Genomic DNA, 25,166 nt, shown 5'->3' with positions numbered 1-25,166 from the left:
ATGCTACGAAGGCAATATGAAAATGTTAAATATGAGAATGAAGAATAACTGAAAGGTATTAAGTAGAAATTGCAAGTAACTGCTGACAGCGCCTGAAAGCTAATGATGCTAATTAACAGTATTCCCGGGGATAGGTCCAAAGAAGGAATGGGGAATGCAATAACACAGGCACTTTTCTTTATAGAATTCTTATTGAATATAAATTAAGTCAGGAAATGGCAAGTTCTAATTAGTATGGCTAGATAGCAAAGAAGACAAAGCAAACAAGTAGTTGTACCTTCCTCATAATAAATTCACAAACAGCTCCTCCTCTTCTTTCAATTAAACCTCTGATATAAACGTGTCATGCCCCTTCCTTTATTGGGTATCATGGAAGCAGAGCAAGCTCAAGTTGCATCATTATTTAGTCAAGAAGATGGATTAAGTTTATATTAGAATATAAAACCATTCTGGGAAAAAAGCACAATTGTATGTGTTTTTCTCAAATAGTTCGTATACTTGTTCTATTGCAAGTCAAAGAAGTATCAGGGTTTCCAAATCCTAGTTAATAAAAGAATCTTTTCCTCAGTCAACTTCCAATCTCAACACTGGAGTAGAGGACAGTTAACAGCCCTGTTGCAAACTCTGGATGTAAATTTATAATTTTCTGGACAAAAGTAAAACCACGGATTCAGACAATACTCATCTATCAGTATCAGCTGTGTAGGTGGTGGCACTCACCAGAATGACACAGCAACACTTTGTTTGGGTTTTGATTCCAAAGGAATGTGTTCCTTTAAAATGCTACTATTTCTGTTTCTGCTTCTCTCCTGCTTTCACTTTGATGAATAAAACAATTTGCAAGGCAGCTCATATCAAAACAATTATTTCACACATGAAGCTGTTTTTAGAATAACAAAAAAATAAACAGCAGCTTTAAGAGATGGTATTTCTGACTAGTACACTGAACAAAAATAAGCACAGCAAACAGGCACGAGGCAAGAGCTACAAAGCCTTTGTGAGAGGGTGTGCTGGTTTTGCATGACCTGGCTCCTGGTAGCAGAGGGGGCATGGAGGTGACTTCTGTGAGAAGCTGCTGAAGCCTCCACCATGGCCAGCAGAGCCAGTCCCTGGTGGCTCTGAAGATGGACATGCTGCTGGCCAAGTTGGGCCAATTAGAGGTGATGGTAACGCCTCTGGGATAACATACTGGAGAAGAAAATCAAAACAAAGTGGGGCACAGTTTGAATTCCAGCTAGAGAAGAGGAGGAGGTGAGAACATGTGAGGGAAACAACTCAGCTCAGAGCAGAAGGGAGGAGCAGGAGGTGCTCCAGGTGCTGGAGCTGAGATTTCTCTGCAGACCATGGTGATGGCCATGGTGAAACAGCTGTGCCCTCAGCCCATGGGTTCCATAGGGTGCAGAGATCCATGGGGCATGCAGAGATCCATGGGGCATGCAGAGATCCACCCCAGTACATGGGGGATACAGAGATCCATCCCAGTCCATGGGGGATGCAGAGATCCTCTCCAGTCAATGGGGATGCACAGATCCATGGGATGCAGAGATCCATGGGGTGCAGAGATCCATGGGGTGCACAGATCCATGGGGCATGCAGAGATCCATGGGGGATGCACAGATCCATGGGATCCATGGGATACACAGATCCATGGGATGCACAGATCCACCCCAGCCCATGGGGATGCAGGGATCCATGGGGTGCACAGATCCATGGGGTACACAGATCCATAGGGTGCACAGATCCATGGAGGATGCACAGATCCATGGGGTGCACAGATCCATAGGGTGCACAGATCCATGGGGTGCACAGATCCATGGGGATGCAGGGATCCATGGGGTGCACAGATCCATGGGGTACACAGATCCATAGGGTGCACAGATCCATGGAGGATGCACAGATCCATGGGGTGCACAGATCCATGGGGTGCACAGATCCATGGGGTGCACAGATCCATAGGGTGCACAGATCCATGGGGTGCACAGATCCATGGGGGTGCAGGGATCCATGGGGTGCACAGATACATGGGGATGCACAGATCCCTGGGGTGCACAGATCCATGGAGGATGCACAGATCCATGGAGACGCACAGATCCATGGGATGCACAGATCCATGGAGGATGCACAGATCCATGGGGTGCACAGATCCATGGGGTGCACAGATCCATGGGGGTGCAGGGATCCATGGGGTGCACAGATCCATGGGATGCACAGATCCATGGGATGCACAGATCCATGGGATCCATGGGCTGCACAGATCCATGGGATGCACAGATCCATGGAGGATGCACAGATCCATGGGATGCACAGATCCATGGGGGTGCAGGGATCCATGGGATGCACAGATCCATGGGGTGCACAGATCCATGGGATCCATGGGCTGCACAGATCCATGGGATGCACAGATCCATAGGATGCACACATCCAAGGGATGCACAGATCCCCCCAGCCCATGGGGAAGATGCTCACACTGGAGCAGGTGATGCCTGGAGGAGGCTGTGATCCAGTGGCAGACCCAGGGGAGGGGCCCTGGCTCCAGGCAGGAGCAGCCTGTCCCTGGAGGACAGCAGCCCATGGGAAGGAGAGCCATGTCCCAGCAGTTTTGGGAGGGCTGTGAGCCCGTGGGAGGGACTCACCCTGCAGCAGGGGTGGTTTGGCTGCTCTCATGAGATGGAGCCAAGCTGGAGAAGTTCACACAGAACTGTCTCCCATGGGAGGGACACCACAGTCCCACAGGGAAGAACTCCTCTCCATGAGCAGGGTACCGAGATCTCAGATGAGCTGACCAAAACTCCACACCCTGTCTGCCTGAGCTGTTAGTAGGAAGGAGGGAGGGGTTAGGGAAGAAAACAAGTTTTTAAGGGCTAATTTAATATTCATTATCCTCCCTGATTTTGATGGTCATGAAAATCACTTTGCACCTCTATGAGCCTGTTTTGCCCTTGGAATGTTTTCTCCCAGTCCTAATCTGAACTCGTGAACCTTTCATTTTTTCCCCTCTCCTCTCCCCAGCTGTGGCAGGGGAGGATAAGTGAGTGACTTTTGTGGGTGCCTGGCAGCTGATCAGTGTCAAACAAGACAGGAAGATAGCCTGGGTATTTTGTTTGAGAAATGCTGTGTAGGCATAAACACCATCTTCAGGTGGAAGCCATATCTACAAACAGTGGGTACCCAGCTACATACACTGATCTTTTACTCCAGATTCCCTTCCTGGAAAAGGCAAGGCCAGCCATGTGTGAAGGGTGGCCCAAGTTAAGCTGCCAGGAGGGACACAGCACCTTGGCTATGAGAGAGTTAATGGGGATCAGAGGAAGCAGGGACAGCAGCTGTGACTCAGGACTGTGCTCACAACAGCTCTGTGCAGATCTGCTGGTTCCAGCATATGGGATCAGCTACTGGTGCTACAAATCATCTGGGAATACCAACTTCTTTGACAGCATGAAAGTCCTCAAGAGGCAAACATTAAAATATCACTTAATGCATGTACTGATCTCTGCTTTGGCTCCCTGATTTGTAATTTTTTCTTGTTCAAACTGATGGATGAACCGAATGTTTTTAATTATTTCCAGGCTATGCCCTTCAGAATTGCATTGCTTTCCCTGCATACAGTACTTCTGTCCAGAGACTCCCTTGCTTCATTAAGATGGAAAGTCATTTCAGTCACAAAAAGCCAAAGTAATCGTGTTTTAATCAACTGAAGTGCACACAAGCTGCTCCCATCTAAGTACCCCAGGACACAAAGGCACAAGGCTGCATTGCCTGCTGCCTGTGGGATGGAGGAACCCCAAATTCGCCTGCTTTAGAAATGAGACCCACAGTTTCACTTAGATCCAATGTCTGTGTCTCTGAAGCTGATTTGGACATAAAAGCACAAGAACAGTGGAAAGCAATGGTGTGTTAGCACAACACTAGCACAGGAGAGGGGAAAATGAGCATATCTTTATGGGGAGTGTTCTGCTTCACCACAACTACTGCTTAAGAAGAAGCCATCAGTCAGAGTTCAAATTTCCTCAAATAGACTGCATTTAAACTATTAGAAATTGTATGGTTGACAATGGTAGGATTTAAACAAAAAGCTGAGAATTCAGGACAAATGTGTTACCTGAGTTACAAAAGAACTCACACATGAAAGAAAGCTCAAAGAGACTAAAAAACCCCAACCTTCAGCAGCTTGGCAAAATTCTTATGTCTTCCAAAAATAGGGGCGGGGGGGGGGGAAAGAAGCTCTTTACTCAAAGAGGCATGATTAACTACTTACTGCTCCAAAGGCCCAGTTTGGAGGCTGGGAAACAGCCACAGAAACATTCCATCATTTCCCCAGTGCACAGGAAATAAGCACCAAACCTGGCTGGCAAGGGCTGGACAGGTATCACTTAACCCAAGCATCCCTTGTCAGAGTTTTCCCAGGTGTGGGAAGTGACAGCACACACTTGCAGCTTCACTGGGGACTCAGAGGGGTCAGATTTTGCACATCTGCTGCACAGGTTTGCTTCTTTCCTGATGTACAATTCAACATCATTACTGCTACTGCTTTGCTAAGCCTTCTTTACTTGGCCTCATTAATTCTATCTGTATTGAAATGAGATACTGTGTGCAGCTTAGATGGAATCATTGAAGGCATTTTTCCAAATCAAACTATAATTTTATGTTAGAAAAAGGATTTATAGCACACAGTTAAAGCAGGCACACGTATAAAGTCTGTTCTAATTAGGCCTTAATTTTTGTAGAAAATGCTTTTATTTTAGAGGTTTATATACTTCAAAAGTATTGCAGATGTGTATACAGCATCTATATTTTATGTAGATGTAAAACCAAATAATTTAGTATGGTAGCAATCTTTAGTTAAATTTCTTTACTGAGAAATTCAGTTCAAATATGCAAACAATTGTACACCAAAGTAAGGTAGAATCAGATATGGGCAGGTCTTTTCTACTGTATGAGCTAAGTTTAAATTAAAAAGAAAAAAAAAAGTAAAAAAAAAAAAAAAAAAACCCTGTCTTAATTTTCTGACCAGTACTTTTGGGAAAATCTTCTTTCAGCTAAATTTTTTTCATGCCTATCAGAATTCTGAGTACTACTCTTTTAATCATTCTGCAATTCAGTACACACTGTTGTCTCTTAGAAAAGACCTAAGACTGGGGTGTATGTGGATAGGACACTTGGCACAGATGTTCCTGAAATGCCATAACAGCTGTTCCAGAGGAAATTTCACAAATCTGTTTGGATGAAGCAAACAAAAGCACTCTGTGCACAGAAGCTCTGTAAGGAATGAGTTGCAGATGCAGACTTGAAGTTATCATTTTTATTAAAAAATATTTCAGCTGTATCTGAGTCTCAAAACAGAGCAACACACCAGAGGCAACCCAAAATTTGGTCTTGAAGCAGAGACAGAGGAGAAGGCAGAATGGTGAAACTAAACAGTATTACACAAGGAAGATGAAGGACATTCTGTTGTGTTGCTAGTAACATTTTGAAAAGAAAATAAAGAACAGCTCACAGTGGGTTTCACTGTGTGGTAGGACTGGATAAAACACAGGCCAGGCTAATCATGGAAAATCAGGGTCACAAGAGTGGAAGAGCAAAGAACACCATGAAAACCACCACAAACAATCCATAATTGAGAGAAGGAGTCTGTCTCTGCTATTCCCTCTGTGTTCAGGCACCAGTGAGAGGCTGGTCATCATCATGTCTGGCACCTAAGTTATTGATCACTGCCTTCAACTGCATGTACCAGACACCAGTGGTTTATTTATGGCCAAAAATATTACCCTTTTGGCAATAACATCAAAGACCTGGTAAAAAATATGGATAGTGAAGGTGTAGCATAACAATAAATTAAGTTTTTGATTAGTATAATAGATCTGTGCAATATAACTTCTCTGACTTCACTCCACTTAAGAGGTTTTCATCATGTAAATTTAAATCTAAAGTGACAGACTGTATCATGAGAAAGACAACTAAAGGAAGCCAAATTTAGATGTTACAAATTCAGAAAACATTGAAGAGATTGGCAAGTGCTTCACCAAACATTTATATTAAGCAGAAATTATTGTTCTCATTACATCTTAAAGACAGTAAATGAATAACCATCTTTTTAAATGGTTACTCATTTCCTCCCAGCATTTATTTTTCATTTTTCAAAGCAAAGCATATCAGTACAAAATATTAATCTCCCAGATAAGTTATCTTTATGAAACACTACTACAAAAACAATCAAAATTAACCACAAAATAGTTAAATCTCATACCTGCTCTTTGCACTTTTGTGGGATTTTGTTAATAATAATTCATCATGGCACCAGATTTAAGAGGTAATTACACAAAGTGTGTTGATTTGCCACAAGGTACCAGATCTTGCTTTAAGTCAGAACAAATGACCACAACTGAAAAAAACTAACCCTAAGTTATGTTATAATTTGGACACAACAAATGCTCCAGTACTTGTAACTGATTCCATCCAAAGTACTTCCCCAGTTTTTTGATAAGTGGCCTAAAGTCTTTCCTCACCTATTTAAATTTTCAAGCTCAAAATACTTTTACAAAGGGAAGTTCATCTTCCCCATCTTATGAGTTAAGTAGCTACTCCAAGTAGCTGCATTAATGATGTTGGAGCAAAGGCCAAGCAGTTCAAACAGCTTAAAATTAGGCCCTTAGGGTGTAGCAGAAAAGAAGCAGTTCCATTCACTGACAAATACAACATTTTTATGGTATAAACAAATCACCCATGCTTTAGGATCAGCTGTTCAAAGTGCTGGTGCTCAGATTTTGCTGGGGTTTTTGGACAGCAGGTTCCTTTCCTGCCTTGCTCTGTAACACATTACACAACAGTAGGATAAATGTGGTTTTTTTGATCACTTCAGGACCTGGACAACAGCTTAGGAACATCTCCTAAAGCCTGGTGCAAAAGAATCAGACTCAGGTCTCTAGAATGCACACAGGAATGCTACAGACAAGCTCTGTTTCTCTTTAGTAGATACTTTCTGACTTTAATTTGCAGCTAAACATTTTTGAGAAGCAGCTAGGAGAAGGCTTAAGACTCCTGTAAGGTGTCTAGAACTTATTTCTGATAAAGTGTATGCTCTTTATTTTAATAGACACAGAATTACATATCCCACACAACCTGAAGTTCATTGCTAACAAATTGTAGAAGTGGAGTCGAAGCTCAAACATAAAACAAAAGCATCATGGACACTTATAGAGGAGCTCCTGGAGCACAGAAATAACTAGAGCAATTTTATGTAGACTCTACTATGAATATCAGTTTGTAGCTCTGATTTAAAAAATAAAGCATGACTAATCATCTAAGCTGGACTTGCTACCTTAACTGCTGTAAGTCACAATGTGATCTATCATGAGAGTGTTTCTGAGACCTTTCCTGGTTCTATGAACATCAACCTGATGGGACTGAGCTTTCACTCAATGCTGTGCAAGACCTTGAGCTGTAATTGTCCTTGTCCAAAAGGCTTCATGCACATTTATTAAACTGAAGCCTTCAAGCAACATTGACAATGATGACAGCAGTTCTACCAGCTGAAAAGCCCCAAACAAATGTCATAATTCAGCAGCATTTCCATTATCCAGTCCTGTATAGTTATATCTAACAAAGGTTATGGTCATAAAAGAAACCCTGCACATCAGCTAAGGCTGCCATCTAGGATTTTCAAACCTTTATTTCTCTATGTTCAGGTAAATATCACTGTAGAAGCCAGAAGATTAGAGAAAATATGATTTTGTATTGTTTTCCTCTCCAAAAGTGCAAATATGACCCCACTTACACATAACTCCAGTGTGTGTTGCCTTTACAGCAGAGTACCTCATGCAAGCTGTTATTATGATTAAGTGCTGTCCTGCCCAAAGTTCCAGTCTAGAAGCTGTATAGATTTGGGTAAATACACAAAGAACAGCTTTTTTTTCAATTAGATCCCTACTCTGGAGTCACAACTTTCAGCTGATTCTTGTTCTCCTATTGGTCTTTTAACTGAGGTTAAACAATCACTTTTGTTCCATTTTTGTTCATCTTAGTTTCACCATCTGTAAAGGGTGAAAGTTATAGAGTCTTTCACTCCATTTCACAATATTATGACATCTATACATACAGAGGCCTTTCAAGGATTATTATTACTATGAAATATACGTTAATTATGAATCACCATTGGTCTATTTGTCATTGCATTAACAGCACTTGCTCTAACAGTCTAGAAGAAAAGAAATTAATGTTTTTTATTTCTAAATAATTACTTTACTTTCTTTCTTTGTTTAGGGATAAAATATAACATGGGATTCCAGCAACCAAAAAAAGTAAGTTTTCAGAAGTACATAAAGAAAATTGTACCCATATTCTGAGTATGGAGTACAGATAGAGATGACTCAGATAAGGCCACTACAGTGGAGATGAAGCACTGAAAAGGAAAGATGGATCAAAAGCTTAGCCATGAAAATGTAAATTTTCCTTTTAAAATAGGAATTTGATAAGCTATGCAACTTCAGTTTTATGAGTTTTTTCCTAGACTGGATATTGCTAAAAGATATTGTAAACTTTGCATATATTAATATTCTGCATGAAATCTCACTGATCAAATGAATGCCTTGAGAAGTACTTAAAAACAGGCTAAAGAAAAATGCTGGTGGAATTCCTCCATCTAGTGGCTGTCAGGCTGCACGGGGCTGCCTCTAGTCCACAGTCAGAGACAAGAGCAAAGTGCAGAGGAGCACCGTGCAGCTGCCAGCTGTTCCCAGATGCACGGCCTGCTCAGATGGGTGAGAGGGGCTGGCAGCTCCTCTGCAGCTCCAGCCCCACCTTCTGCACCAAGGCTTGCACTGACAGAACATGTTCAAGCTTCCCAGAAACTGCAGGGTCATCATCAGCATCATCAAAAATCCAGAATTACACAATATCAAATCCAGACTGAATTTGATGACTTTTAAATATCAGCCATGTCATGAACACATAGGATTGAACTACAGTCAGTCTTGTAAAGGGTAATATTCAGAAATGCATCTGGTATTTACAAAGACAAACACACTTCTGGCCACAGAAACAACCTCTGAAGATGAGAGTAGAATACAACAATCACTCCCAACAACTGAATAGTGTTTTAATTAACAAATTATCAGTTGGTTTCCCAGTCTGCATACCACACTCACTACCAGAGCATCCAACCTGAATTCTGCAAGTGTCCTAAAACTTGTGTACCATACTGATCTGTTGTGTTCAAGTTTTGTATAGTAATTATTAATACAAGCAAGTCACCTACAAAATAAAATTTGGTTTTTTTGTTCTTTTGTCACCAATTTTTTAAATTAATTCTGAATGCCTCTTCTGAGACTTTTTTATTCTTTGACCCTTTAACAAGAATGTGACAAGATATAACCTCCATGACAGAACAAGTTTGTCACCTATTGCAATGCTTTTTCCAGACAGCAAAGACTTGTAAAATTGATTAATATTTAATCTGCCATCCTGAAAGAGCATGACCCTTCTAATCCCTAACTGTACATCTTAAAATTCACACAGTATCCCATTTTTAAGCCAGTTTCAAATATTATCAGGGAAACACTGAAAATCAAAAGTTTAAATTTAAAATTGTAAACCCTCTAAGTATTTTGGGTCAACAGTAAATATTCTGCAACTACATATCATCCTCTGTTGAAATACTCCATGGTAATTAATATACTACTCTGATCCTGGTTATCTCAAAATGGGGATGATAGTTAAACAGTGACCAGAACCTAATTCTGATTTTAGAGGCAGGATTTAATTCAGCTTCTTTGAAAAGCAGGAAGTAATGGAGTACACCTGGGATACATGCTTGAAGTATCAACAGAGACATCCCCCAATGAAGAGCAAGTCCCAGAAAGCCTTACTCATAGACCTGCTTTACTTACTCAGCTGCTCCTCAGCTTCCTTCCCACCTCTCACTGCTTCTCAATTGCTCTGCTCCCAGGCTCACCTCACTCAAACCTCCCTTTGGGTCCCCTTCCTGCTCCTCTCACCAAACCCATTTATTGTGTGCCAAACCACAGCATTTTCACTGTTTCCTTCCTGTTTCCCTCTGCCCACATTTACATCTCACTCCACCTTACAAACTCAACAAACCCCCCTCCCTCCCCTGCTGGGCTTCACTCTGTGCCAAACTGTTCTCCCTGCAAAGATAAATCACTGACATGGGGGTGGTGGTGGGAAACACACAACCCAAACAAACAAACCCTTCGGTTTGTGTGTCAACAGGGGCAGTCTGGAGTAATTAAGCAAGTCCTCAAAATACTCAGATACCGTTTTGTAGAAATTTCAACAACATCTAAGACAAAAGAACCTGTCAAGGTCTGGGTACACCACCTAAAATACAGTAATACAATTAAATTCAAATGGGAACTAGAATTTACTGGAAATTTAGATCAGGTTCATCTCTGCCTTTGAGTTTCAGATAAGCACATAACAAGGTAACAAGAAAAGTGCCTGTACCACAGTGCAGTGCTGAGGGCTTGTGGCAACACCTTTCATTGTACAGTTCTGAGAGTTAAAAAAGATCCCCATGAAATGGTGCAAGCTGTAAGTAGTAGTAATCTCTCATTTACTAATATCTTTAATCTATTTTTTCTCAGGACTGCATTTCCAGCAATAACCAGGATAGAAGGTTAAGAAAAAATACTGCAGAGGGAGCAGCAACAGTTAAGCAGAGCAATTCATTAGAGCCATCTGAAAGTGTGCCCTCCAAGCTTCAAAGCACTGACAGAAGGCAAAGCAGCATCATGTTTGCTATGAAAGATCAACAGAAAGGTGAGGAAAATAATTCCATCAAGCTCTACAAACGCAGGAGGAGGTTTATAATTAAAAAGAGCCCAATTCTGATTTCCATGAACAGCTCCATTCTCAACCTGCCCACACTTAAATATGAGGATAGAAACAACAGCAAGTGGAAAAATCTCTATCAGATCCAAGGAGAAAGGAAGCGGATTATGAGGGAAACTTGTTCAAAATACAAGAGTAATAGCAGAAGAATAATCACTCCTTACCATGTGTCTAGAATATTTGTAGAAGACAAGTACAGAGTTTTGTACTGTGAGGTGCCAAAAGCAGGCTGCTCCAACTGGAAGCGGGTGCTGATGGTGCTGAACGGGCTGGCCTCCTCCACAAAGGACATCCAGCACAACACCGTGCACTATGGAAACTACCTGAAACGCCTGGATGGCTTTGACCACAAGGGCATCTACCACAGGCTCAACACCTACACTAAGATGCTCTTTATCCGTGAGCCTTTTGAAAAGCTGGTATCTGCATTTCGGGACAAGTTTGAGCATCCGAACAACTACTACCACCCGGTGTTTGGAAAAGCCATCATTTCCAGGTACCGTGTCAATGCCACCAAAGAAGCACTAAGGACAGGCTCTGGAGTCAAGTTTAAAGAGTTCATTCAGTATCTCCTGGATGTACACAGGCCAGTGGGTATGGATATACACTGGGATCATGTCAATAGGCTTTGCAGCCCATGTTTAATAGACTACGACTTCGTTGGGAAATTTGAAAGTATGGAAGAAGATGCAAACTTTTTCTTGCACTTAATTGGTGCTCCCCAAAATTTAACTTTCCCCAAGTTTAAAGATCGTCACTCCAATGAAGAAAGAACTACCACTAAAATTACACAGCAGTATTTTGCACAGCTTTCTCCTTCTCAACGACAACAGAGCTATGACTTTTACTATATGGATTACTTGATGTTCAACTACTCAAAACCTTTTGAAGATTTATATTAACTTGAGAGCCTGGGTATTTCCACAGTTGCATCAGTTGAATTGTGTGACAAATTCAGGTGGCATCAGTTTATATATACTTACCTGTTAGCAAACAATTGGTTGAAGAGCAGGGAAAAACCCAAACCAGAATATAAACAGGTGTTTACATCTTCACCTTAATTGCCTCCTTTTTCAAATCATATTTTTTTCTATAATTTCTCCATATGAAATGTATGTACATATATGTATAATATGTCAGGGCCCCCAAATAAAGCACAGAATTTTCCAGGCTGGTGTGGGCTATGTTTGCACTTGGGGGAGAGTGTGTTGAAATGAGGGAAACACAGGTGGCAATTCTAAAGGGCAGTCAGTATTTCAAGCTCTTTACAGTTCAGAAAATAAGTCTTTAAGTGATGGAGTAGAAAGGAAGAAAATACACTGAGTAATACTTACAGTTTGTTAAAATGTGCAAGGCATGAAGCCATACACAGGCCCTATGAGTTTGAAGGTGGATGTTGATCATGGTTTCCTGATATTCTTAAGTTAGTTAGAGAGAAAAAGTCTAATCATACTTACACTGTTCATAAATACACTGGTGAAAACAACTAATACTTAATGACCATGTGAGAGCAGTATTAAACCAGATGTTGCAATTCAGAGTGAGGATGTGTTCTCCTTCAATATTTCCCTTGTGGCACATTCATCTGCAAAAAGATAAAATGCAGGCGAACATTTGTATCTTTTTAAGTGTTATTAAAATTCTTTTAATCCTTTGCATTAACATAAATCTCTGGTTTAATTTTCATAGTCACCAGGAATATCAAATCTCTCCATCGTAATAACAAGCAAGAATAAATGCCACTTCCTGCCCAACAAGATAGTTCTTTTCATTGCTGCAAACAATTTGCACTTGCTTATTTTAGTAACAATTATGTCTGACTTAACATGCAAAAAAATATTCCAGGTGTTTCAGTTCAATTTCTGTGCTTGAGAAGACTTTCTCACCTCTACCAGAGTGTCTTGTGAGAACAAAATTCTTGACATTCCACTACTTACTGCCTCTAATCACAGAATATTCTGATTTGGAAGTGACCCACAAGAATTCTTAAGCCAAACTCTCAAGTGAATGGCCCTTACAGGAATCAAACCCTCAACCTTGTCCTTATCAGCACCATGCTCTGACCAATTGCTGAGACCAACAGTTTCAGTTCTGCAACTCAAATTCTCTATACAGAACTCTTGTTTGCATGTAATTTATCCACTTGGCATGATATTCAAACTGGCCATACTGGAACAAGGATCAAACTCCGCCACAGTGCCAAACTTGGACTCTCCAGTAACTTCTAGAGTTTGTATTTCACAGTCAAGTATTCCATCACAACTGGCACAAATGTAAACACCTAAGAAAAAATGCTTGTTTCAATCTGTTTCCACGTTCAGATCCTCATAGGGTCACAAGGACTGGCACTAGTTTCTTCAAAAACACCCAGTATTTTTGGGGGGTTTAAAAATTTTAATGGGGAAAAAAATGTTTTAAAATACCTTGTAGTGAAAGCTTCACTGACAAATACTTTACGTATCAAATCTGACATCACATTTTCCATTTTTGTTCAGAGAAAAACTGGTTGCATTAAAAAAGTAATGTAAAATTTACAGTGTTCCATGCAACCAGTAACCCTTCCCTATGCCCAAGCACCTCATCACTGCCTTGTTGCTGCAGCAGCCCCCCACCCATCCCACTTTTCCATACACTCAAAGACTTGTTGTTCTGCCCTCATGACTGCAGAACAGTCTTTGTATTCAAATCAATGTTTCTGCTGGTCCAGCTGGCTGGATCTGTTAGCTCAGACTGCCCAGCCAACAGCCTCACTCAGCAGGTCACAGACAGCAGCATCCAGGGGAAAACAAGGCACAGGGATCACTTCCTAGTGCACATGGAGCAGATCTGATAGTGGTGGGAGCTCCTGCAGGGTGGGTTGGGATGTGAGGGGTCATAGCCAAGACCACCACTAGGAATTTAAGTTAAGCCATCCTTAGCATTTAATGATATGAAGTGCTCTGAGAAGTGGTGGTGTTCTGATTGATGGAACTGATGGTCTGTAGCTGCAGTCACCCCCACAAGGAGAGGACATACTGGATATTGCAGCCCTCTTTGGCTTTTTCAGGGTCTTTGCCAGCAGGACAGTGTACCAGAGCTCAGTGTGCTGTGCTCATTCCAGGCAGCAGCTGAACTTCCACTGGGAGAAGAACCTCAGCTCATCTTATTGCAGCAGCACTGCAGCAAAGGGAACATGCAGAGTCATGGGTCAGCTCTGTGAGGCAACCAGAATAAAGCTGGGCATCGTTTGGATTCAGACCTCTGCTGGTTAAAGAGTGCTTTAAGGGTAAGATTGAGGGACTTAATCTTTCAGCTGGATTCACATTGAAATCTAACTCCCCTTCCTTCTCCTGCCTCCTCCCAGTTCCTTTTCAGCTTAATCTTCATTTCCACATAAATTCATACAGTCACATTTACATCTGAAATGCTTGATACATTCCCGTATCAGCAGTGCTCTCTGTATGAGTGAAAAACCTGCCAGCAATACCAGTGCAAAACTGCATTTCTGATTGTATCAAACCTCCCCTTTACCTACCACTACCCCCTCTATATCTATTTTAATTAATTTACAGTAAAAGATAGCAACAGGGAAGTTACATTTTTAATGACAAATGAAAGTGAAGAATGACAGGGTTTATTTTGTAAACTGATCAATGATTTACATGTTTATAACAAGCTGTATATGGCACAGGAGCTCCTGGTTATAGTTTCTCAAGGAAGAGAGAAGCATCCTTCTAATACTCACAGATATTTAATGCTGGCCAGTTGTATTAATTTGGCTTTGCTACTTTCAGCTCCTATTCCCTGCTGAGTAGTAGAAACAAGGTAACAAAGTGATTTTAAAAGAATATTTGTAAAGATGCATTTTAAAGCCAGAAGAAATGCAGTATCTTGAACAAAAAAAATCCAAGGCAGAAGACAAATAAACTAATATTTTCATGTCAAGAAAAATTTTTAAGTAAAAAGCAATAATTTTAACTAGATTGTGGGAAGTTTTCAGACTGCTTATTTCCCTTTGGATTATCTTGTCTTTTTTCCCCCACATATAAAATCTTGGCATTTTCATTTCAATGCAATTGAATTTTTTCAGAGGTGTTCATTCTGATTTCATTCCCATATTTATCCTTCTCTTCATAGAGAAATATTTCATTTCTTATGGAAAGTAGAAATCAAAGACTGCACCAAAAAATCCTCTTTTCAAACAGTTCATCTCAGAGGTCAGCCAAGGTAAATATTAGACAAAATAATTTTGTCAATCCAATTGTTTTTTAAATTCTTGTTGAGGTATTTTGTAACTACTGGACTGATCACTGAATGCACTCCTAGCTCTCACTTTAAGTTTTTTGATATTTTACTCCTGTTCTTTTACTGCCCTTCCTCTCTACTCACAACTCTTACTGTCCCAGAACTTTGCCCACCCTTGAGTTAGTAACTACAGGTACTTGTAGAGCCCCATCTTCCCCACACACAGCTTAAGTAAAGCTGCCTAACCTCTCCCATCTGTGCTTAGCTTGCTCCAATCACCTGATTCCATCTGGGGCAGCTCTCCATCATACCTGATACACTGGTAACTCCTAAAACCCCTCCTTGGGATTCCATGGTCAGCACATGGGAGTCAAACTTTCATTTGTCATTAAAAATGTAACTTCCCTGTTGCTATCTTTTACTGTAAATTAATTAAAATAGATATAGAGGGGGTAGTGGTAGGTAAAGGGGAGGTTTGATACAATCAGAAATGCAGTTTTGCACTGGTATTGCTGGCAGGTTTTTCACTCATACAGAGAGCACTGCTGATACGGGAATGTGTCAAGCATTTCAGATGTAAATGTGACTGTATGAATTTATGTGGAGATGAAGATTAAGCTGAAAGGGAACTGGGAGGAGGCAGGAGGAGGAAGGGGAGTCAGATTTCAGTGTGAATCCAGCTGAAAGGTTAAGTCCCTCAATGTGCACTTTGCTTTTGTAGAGTCTGAAACTGAAGACAGCTATAATATTTTAATTAGGAGATAATTTGATAATGGGATGCTCTGTAAGTGAAATTCATTGAGATCTAAGCAAAGCCATGTTCTTGGGACCTTTGTGCACCCAAAAAAGTCATTCTTGCAATGTGCACAAATTGAGTGATGGTGATTTGTTGGGGTTTTTATCACTTAAGTCCCCCCATTACCATATTTACTTACCATGGCTGACCTCATACCAGAAGTGTCAGCTTATGGAGGTTTATGCCTCCAAAAATAAAGAAATCAAGGTATTAAAATGACTTTTCTTAACTCCTTCTGTCCATAACTTTTCAGAATTTCCATGATGGAGTTCCAGTGCTTTCTTCCATAACAATCACCAATGTTTGTGCACATCAGACTGCACAATGTCAAAAGAGAATATGAATTGAGGATAGGAGTTCACTTTTTTTGACCACAATTTGGACTCAATGATCTCAGAGGTTTTTTCCAACTTTATTGATTCTGCAATTTGGTTTATTTGTTTACAATTCGTCTTATACAATGATTGAAGTATAGAGTTTATAAATTTTTTTAATTGTAGCTACTGAATTCTGGTGATTCCCTTCCTCCCCTGCCTCATTTGACCAACTTGCTGAGAAAATCCACTCTTTGGATGATGAAAGAGTATCCTTTTGAGAGAGAGGTATGCAGAGAGTAAGGGAGAGCTGCACATATGGACAGTATGCACTACACTGTACCTGAACTTAATCCCATTTCTTTGCACTACTTTTCCTGTTTGGGCAATACCATCACTGACAGCAAGAGCACAGCTGTGACAAATCCATGCACAATTATCTCTTTATACACACACAGATAAAGTACATAGAAAAAGACCTTATGCAAATAGCATTATACATACTAAGGCACATGCAAATGCATGAAGGGAGATATAATACAAAAAAAGTTAATTACAAAATGAGTTCAATGTACATGAAACATCTGCATTGTTTTTTACATAGTTGTTTTTAGTGTCTTTGTACAACAGTACTAATTAATTTGTCAGAACAATTTAACTGGTGCCACACTACCAGAAATGAACAGATAAAAAGGGAACTTTCTTTTCTGACCATGATTGCTTTCTTGATACAAGTTGCTGACACTGAGATAAAAGATGTTCTTTTCCTACCCCCAACAAGAAATCACAGAGGTAGCTGGACATATTTGGAATACACTGTACAAATCCCAGCCTCACCATTTCAATTTCACTGACTCTGGAACACATCTGCATGCAGCATCAGTTTGTTTTCAGAGCACAAGAGAGAGGCAAGGCTGAGCACAGCCTGTGTGAGCTGATATTGCTTCAAGGGCTGGTTGTCAGATTGGCATTGTTATGTGTGGGAATTTCAAAGCCTCAGCATGCACCTGCACGCTCCTGAATAATGACTTGGGAAGTGTCCCAAGCTTCATATGGCAAGATGCATGTAATTTTTGTCCAAAGCCAACAGCTACTTAAGAAGGACCAGCAATTTTCTTGGCTTCTCTCTCTGGAACCTCAGAGGCAAGTCTATGAACAAACATCTCTAATGTCTTCCAGCCTGATACTGCTGTAAAATGCACCAGAGTCAAGAACAAGACACCTTTTTCCACTAGCTACACTAGTGACAACAGATACTTACCAGTGGCAAGTCACTTTTGCCAAAATTTCTCAGAACTATCCATTCCAACAGAGGTGCAAGAATTAACATGCAGTAAAGATTCACAATGGATTTGAGTTTTGAGAATGGCAGGCACTACCCCATTCCACAATCGATTTAATCCTGGAATATGTTGAAGCATTATACACAGTGCATCCCTTGAGCAGTAAGAGAGTCCAGAACTGACACAGAAGAGGGAGACAGACATGACTAAGCCTTGCTCACTGCCATCAGACTGCTTCAGTAATATATTATGAAACAATTGACACAGTTAGTTGTGACTCATGCAAGAGAATAAGAATGATTGCTTTACTACAAATCTAAGAGAAACATTCAACCTTGTAAAAATATTCTCTGGTCTGGTTTAAGGAAGAACTCCAAATATTTAGTTTAAAATGATACTTGGGGAAGTCCTATTCATACACACACATTAGTGCACAGCTAACTTGCACCTAGCAAGGAACATATGTACACAATATATGCTCCTTACATATCCAACATATCCTATATGGATAAATCCAACATATCTGATGTGGATAAATCTTTCAAGAGTCATTTTCCAGGCAGTTTGTGCCATGGTGACTTTTACACAATCAGACAAATAAGCTTGCTCAAATTTTGCCATCTGTTGCCATTCATGCCACGAACTTTTTGTTTTTTTAACTGAAGATGCATTTATCAGAGTTGCAGCAGAGGTCAAGTTTTCTATTATGTATTATCTACTTTGCATGAGACCTAAATTCCTCTGTTTAAATTCAACAATTACAGCAGTGCTGGCCCTATGTTTCACATTCAGCTTTATGGGATCTCTGTGGGTGATCTTTTCTAATAGTGTCATCTTTTTTTCATGGAACTTAAAATTACACTATCCAGTTAGGGAAAATGAAAGAGGCTTTCAAAATCCAACCTTTCCACAGTTATTCTCCAGTCTGGGAATTCTGTCCATATATATTTTCACTTAATATAAGTAATTTCCTCTCAACATATCCAAACATAAGCATGTCAGAGCTGCAAAAGGTGCTAAGATTGTGTTCAAGCAGAGAGAACAGCAGCATGGGAAGCAATGGCCCAAGGCGACTGCACTGAGAGCTTGTCCCAACCCATTAAACACTAGTGGAGGTGGCTCCTTCTCAGGAAAGGAAAGCTCCAGGCTACAGTTCACCTTCAAATTCATAGATACAGACTAACACACACTATGATCACAAGGAAAAGTTCTTTTATCTTTGTTTTAACTGTGCACCCAGTCAGTGTAACCCTTTCTGTATGCCACAGAGAAGCTGTGTGGAGGTGATGCCAGCCCACACACAGTTCCCTCCACAGAAGTCCACAGGACACACTTTTAGCTGTCTTGTTCAAGATGTCAAACAGCTGACCTGTTTCTATAGAATTCATTCACAATACTGCAGAATAATACCACTACTCCTACACCCAGCAGTAGCCAGGTAAGCTAACACTTAGGGCAGGAACTGGGAGCTTCAGTCTATAATTTGCCTGTATCTGACTAGTCTGGGCCTCCTCTAAAACTGCTCCACTTATCTTTCCCCATCTCTGGTGAGGAGGAAAATGAGGAATGGTACAATCTTTAGTATTTTACCCTTCTTTTTATTTTATGATCTCAAATTAATTTTGATCTCAAATTCATTTAATTCACCTATTGCAAAATATAACGGAAAGGAATTTTCCCCAGCAATGTTACCAGAATATTGTTTTCTTATTAATACCAGGAAAAAAACAAAGCAAAGCAAAACAAAACAAAACAAAACCACCACCACAGGAACAACAAAAACACAAAAATTCAAAATCCAAAACAAAACAAAACAAAAAAAAAAAAAAAAACAACGAACCAACCAAAAAAACCATCACTACAGCACAGGTAACATACCAAATAAAACAGACAATGTGATAGAGCAAGCAGCTGCAATATTTATATTGTCTCACATTGTATTTCTCCACTGAAATCCATACAGACATGAATCCTGCTCAAGTGACACACTGTGTACTCATCAAGGTGATACTGTCTTTATAAATCAGGCATACAATGACCATTTCAGGCACTGTGGAAAACACAGCAGGCATAATATGAGATGGGCTATGAATCTGACAATTCATCCATGTTTATCCTTGAAAAAAGGGAGTTTATTTTTTATTATCTAAAATAAATCTCAGAACTTCATTAGATCATCCCACCAAAATTGAATGTCAGGTTTATATTACAGTCTGCAAAGCACACAGTAGCTGGTAATTATCAAAAACATTTTACCTTGCAGCTCTTTCATCGTGAGTTTCAAAATTGACCATTCAGAATAAAAAGCTAAGCCTGTCATACTTGACAAAAAAATACAGCTTATGAACAGTCCAGAATGAACATGTGCAGAAGTAAAATCAATTTTAGAAAAATTCAGAAGATAAAAGGGTTGACAGTACGCTCCATTTATCCCCTGTCACAAGGAGCTACTTCTTCCCCACTATTCACCATTTTAAACTATGAGAAATAAGTGATACCCAGAATTACAGTAAAGACTGGCTTCAAACACATTTTCCTACTCCCTACCTTCAACTCAGAAACCTTTCCTTGCAGCTGTACCTGACAAGCAAAGTACTCTGAGGTAACACCTTCTAAAGTCCTGAGCTTCCCAATCCCACTGGATTTGAAGGCATTGGCTCACCTCTTTCTGCAGTGAAAGGAAGTACTGACACAGTTATTTAGGGAGCATTATCCTCTCACTGACTCTGTATCAACCTGTGAGTGTCCAAACCTTAAAAGTATCTGGCTCTTCTTTCTTGTCTTTAATTCAGATTTTATGTTGTAGCCTTGCAGATTATCTGCAGGAATGGTTTCAAACCAAATGGGTTTGTTTCTCATATCAAACTCTCCTATTCCTCCTGAAACCTGCACAGGGCTGGGGAGAAACCACACTGTCTGGTTTTAAATGGCCTGAATATTCTCAGAACTTTTAAATGCTCCTGCTTTTAACACTACCTGCACTAACACCCTCCTTTTGCAGGTTTAGCACGTGGCATAAATGTCAAATGATGAAAAACAGACAGATCTGCTAGTTTTGAAAATCTAAGTCAATAGTTTGGATTCACATTCATCCTGACAACAATCAAAACCTCCAGATACACTCAGCCTCACTAATCCAAATCTGTGGAAGAAATGCTAATACAAATCCAAGTAGACACATTCACACTTCAGTTCTGCCTTCACTGACTGATTGGTAATTAAGGCATATATTTGGTTCCAGAGATATAGAAAAAAACCCCAATCCCAAAGGAAGCAGTCAAATCTGAGCCCAAGGTTATTAATCATACTGCCTCTAATTGTATATAAAGTATCTTTACTCCCTCAAAAATGTTTTTTTTTTAAATATTATGGGATTTAAATATGTCACAATATTCTGGATATCTTGATTAGATCTCCTTTAATATACTGCCTCCGAATAATTCGTAATTTATTTAACAGGAATGAAGAACTCGTACTAATCATTAAGATAAAGCAGAATTTTTACCCTGACTAGACTAGCAACAAAAGTTGATAAGGGGATTTTTTTTTTCTTAAACAGTGCTTTTTACTGTCTTCTTGTAATTAAAGTTTCAACCAAGGTCCCATTAGGCTGATAGTGATCCCCCCTGTGAATCAGACAGACCCTCAAGTCTTCAAGTTTCCAGAGTAAAGTCTCATTGGTGACTAGCATCTGGGAAGGGTTTGACTAAATCAAGCAAAAACTCACTAAAATTAAAAGCCTAAAGAATTTTGCTCCTCATTGACATTTAAAATCCTTTCTCCATCATTCCCCTGACCCAGCCAGATCACATGTCCTCACAAAGCACCACAAGGGTTACTTCAGACTACCTTCCCTTGCAGCCAACCCTGTACAGGGGCCAATTTCATATCAGGCAACTAAAGTACACTACAGCTCACTATAAATACCCTCCCTCATCCAGAGGCCCCTCAGGATTAGAGCACAAAAATCAGTCCAATAGAAGTCAGGGAGAGGAGAACCTGTGCCAAGAAGCCAAGGGAGGGGAAGGGGACAGAGGAAGGGCAAGAGCAAGGGCAAGGGCAAGGGCAAGGGCAAGGGCAAGGGCAAGGGCAAGGGCAAGGGCAAGGCTACACAAAATCCCTGAAGAGAGGAAGAACTGGCTTGGGTAAAGCACTACAGGATCTGCCCAAGGTAGAACACACCAACTACACACTGCAGCTGAGCCAGGACTGGTCCTGCAGTGGAAGTGCTTTGGAAGTATTCCTCACACCTAACAGAAGCTGAAGCAGGGACATTCTTCTTTATTTTATGGCTTCCATGCCCCTTACATCTTCATTGTCCTTCCACAAGTATCCCAGCTTTGGTAAAAGCCACCACATCCCTCCTCTGGCAAGAGCACTTCCAAATTTCCTTTCTAAACTACAGCAATACATGTTCTCCACAGGGTTTCATCTGTTTATCTCCTTCTGATCCTGGCTTTCACAGTTTCTCTTCTACATTACCCTTGCAGTTCCTATAAGAATTCCTCCTCAGTCTTTTCCCCTTTCCTCAATCAATGTGTCAGATTTTAAGACCAAATTCAGGCTTTCAGACTCTCTCCTTCATGGTAAAGATATTTTGGAACTGACTGGGCACTGGTCTGCCAGACCAAATCAGCTTTCTTCATTCCCTGTTTATTGAGTTTCTCCCCCTTACAGCTTCTCTGTAGCTAATAAGCATAGATATTAGCATACCTATAAATAAGTATTACCTTTGCCATCTCCCAGGTCATGCTTACACACCTTGAAGAAGCTCAATTTAACATCCTTCTTCCTAACACTTATTCCTCTCCACAAATCTAGATTTGCCCACACTGAGTGGGCCAGAAGGGCAGATCTACTGAAAATGAATAAGCAGAGCCTCACACTCACAGCAGAGACAAGGTCAATCTTGTCTACCCATCAAGGTCTTTAGTACAGTGAAAGACAGCTGTACAGTCAATCCAGAGGTATGAGCAAGCAAAGCCAAAGACTTTTTCTTTAAAAAAGTGATCCCCAAATGTAGGCAATGAAAGTCTTTCTGAAACCTTATTTATGCATAACAGCTCAATGCATGGCTGCTTTTTTTTTAAGCTTTCAAGAAATGTAGCTCAAAACAACCACAAGCAAAGGATCAAGGACTGCTTTTTATCAAGCATTAAAATAAAAATGGCAGAACACCTTTTATCACACCATAACAGTGTAGACTTTTTATTTACCATTAAAAAAAAACAAGGTTGTATATGGCATTTGATCAGCTGAAGAGTTCACCAATCCCAGTACTGTGTGTTAGTATTTTCAATTCTAAAGAAGTGAAAAAAAATAGTGGTATTGCAGCACATCCCGTCAAGGCAAAGGGAAAGCAAATCAAAGCACCAAATGGAGAAGAGGTAGAATCCATACATTCCAGCTCTGCATTCAAAGTTACCTTCCTGCTTAGAGAGAGATTTTCCCTTTCATTCCCTTCTGAAGAATTCAATATAGCTTAGTGCCAAAGGCAAGATTTCATATTCACTCGAAGAAAAAATCTGATGTTCTTTGGGAAGTCTCATTCAACTTGTCCCAATATGTTTCTCTGCATCCTACTGCTTGCCTGTAGCCTTAAAGAATAAGGGCCTTTTTATTACACAGGTGATATGGTGGCAGAAAAGTATAAACTATTTATGTAAAATACCTTGCTGCAGTTTGCTGAAGACTTCCTTGCACTAGTTTTGGGGAAAATAAGGTATTTCATTGGAATAAGAAGAATTTTAAGATTCAATTAAGTTCCTTAATCAAAAGCATTTAAGTTATGATGCTTTGTGCTGTAGGTACTTAATAGAGCTATTAACCAAGAATTTTTTTTTTTTTTAATTAAGCCCTTTCTTTCAGAAAGAAGTAAAAGAAAGATTCTGCCAGAATTTACAAGTAAAACATCAAGAAGCTTAAGTAACTCTTGATCACAGAGTGCTGATCTGCTTCAAAAATCACATTACTATAGCCAGGATCATTTGAATTATAACAGTTAATGTAGTAAAAAGGTGAACAGTTTAATTAGTTCTTCAAAGATAAAAATTGTCACAATGAAGTTTGTCCAAGATGAATGGCCTTAAAGATATCTGGAGGTGCCAAGGCCACCCCAGGAGGAAACTCTTTGTTGCTCAGTGGCCAGAACACTGAAGAGGTGCCGTGGTCTCCTGCCATGCCCCGAGGAGCAGCAGCTCTTGCACACCACAGAGCATTTCATATACTCTCATGGAAACTGTCAGACACTTTGCAAAGGACACAGGTGGTGCCACTTGAAGAATGAATTTACTGTAAATAAGAAAATGGTCACAGAAACCAGGTATCTGAGCTATTTCTTGACCTGCTGCTAATCTTTCCTGAGACACTATAAATAGATGCATTGGAAGTTTCTTGGAATTTTCTATAACTTGAGAACTGACACTTCATATGAGAAAGAATAAGAGTACTGGTGAATAACCAGAACAGCAACACAGTACATTCCACTAGAAAGACACCTAGGAGTCAGCTCTGATTGGCCACAGTTGTTTCCAGGTACCACATAAATACATTTCAGAATGATGAGAAAGAACAAAGCAAACTTTCATGTTACTCAGTATAATGTACCTACTCAGTTCACCCACAATGCATGTGTCAAAACACATCTTCATTACCTACTGCAATTTTTTTACTTTTCTGTCATTCAACCTTATGAAACAAAAGGACCACTTGAAATGAGAACAGGAAAATGCACCTGACAAATTAAAATCCTTTATTTATCCATAGAAAATTTACCACATTGTATGATAGGAACTACTTGGCACACTGTTATTTCACTTACACTTATTTTCTGCCATACTCTTAGGGTCACTACCTTGTTGTTTCCCCACAGTCATAGATTATTTAAGTATCTGTCTTGGAAGAGGTTTTCTTTTCCTTTGAAAACTGGAAACATTAGCTTGCATCCTAAGCAACAATGATCTCAAGTTTATAAAGAAGGCGGGGGCGGGGAGAGGACTTAACCTTTCATAAGCTTTCCCATTGGTTTTGAAAAATCTGGCAGCTGCCCAGAGGAAAAGATTGTCCCAATAATAGAGGCTGTGCTGTTGAAAAATGTCATTTCTAAAACTGTTGATCATTAGCAAAATACCATAGATCAGGATCTTTTTAACCAGAAGCACTAGAATAACTTGAGAGGGTGACTAAAGCCAGTGAAGAGTATTCCCCATAATTACTGAAAAATGAAACTAATTTCTTTTCACCCTGAACAGCTTTCACCTCTTGCCAGAGGCATTAATGTAGAATAGGGATGTTAATAATGAGGATAGTAAGAACAAGAAGTGTTTTAAGATTTAAAGGCTGACTTTTTAATGGTGTTCATGTTGTAGCGTGGCATGCCATATAATTAATGCAATTCCTTTTTACCAATTCAAAAATGTGTACTTTCTTCACAGAGCTGCAGTTCTGTCACTATTTAGAGCAACTCTTGGCTCTTTGTAATCCTCTCTTATCTCAGATAAGCGCTTTGGGTGACACCATAGCAATGCAACTTACTTTCATTTTGTAAAGTCTTTAATTTCCAAACATAATATAGCTACAAGTGTAGGATGGTTTATGCTCTCAGCACCCCACCTGACAAATAACATGACAAAGTGTAGGTGTAGGAGAAGGGATTGCAGGTGACTTTGCCCTTGATAAGTCACAGTTGTACTAACTATCAAAGAA

The 25,166-nt window shown here is 40.1% G+C and overlaps 1 protein-coding gene across 1 annotated transcript in view; it reads left to right on the top strand.

The window, feature by feature from the left end:
* Window positions 1-12,016, top strand: part of CHST8 (carbohydrate sulfotransferase 8) — a 169,076-nt gene extending 157,060 nt beyond the window's left edge. Inside the window, exons 3-4 of the mRNA XM_079316481.1 lie at window positions 8,257-8,294; window positions 10,599-12,016. Coding sequence (XP_079172607.1) covers window positions 8,257-8,294; window positions 10,599-11,747 — 1,187 coding nt within the window. The 3' untranslated portion in view covers window positions 11,748-12,016. The remainder of the gene's footprint in view (window positions 1-8,256; window positions 8,295-10,598) is intronic.
* Window positions 12,017-25,166: the final 13,150 nt, after the last annotated feature.

This window comes from Erithacus rubecula (assembly GCF_903797595.1).
Source record: "Erithacus rubecula genome assembly, chromosome: 12".
NCBI classification, from domain to species: domain Eukaryota; kingdom Metazoa; phylum Chordata; class Aves; order Passeriformes; family Muscicapidae; genus Erithacus; species Erithacus rubecula.
Note: the sequence above shows the minus strand (reverse complement) of the source record. Positions and strands in the feature narration are given on the sequence as shown.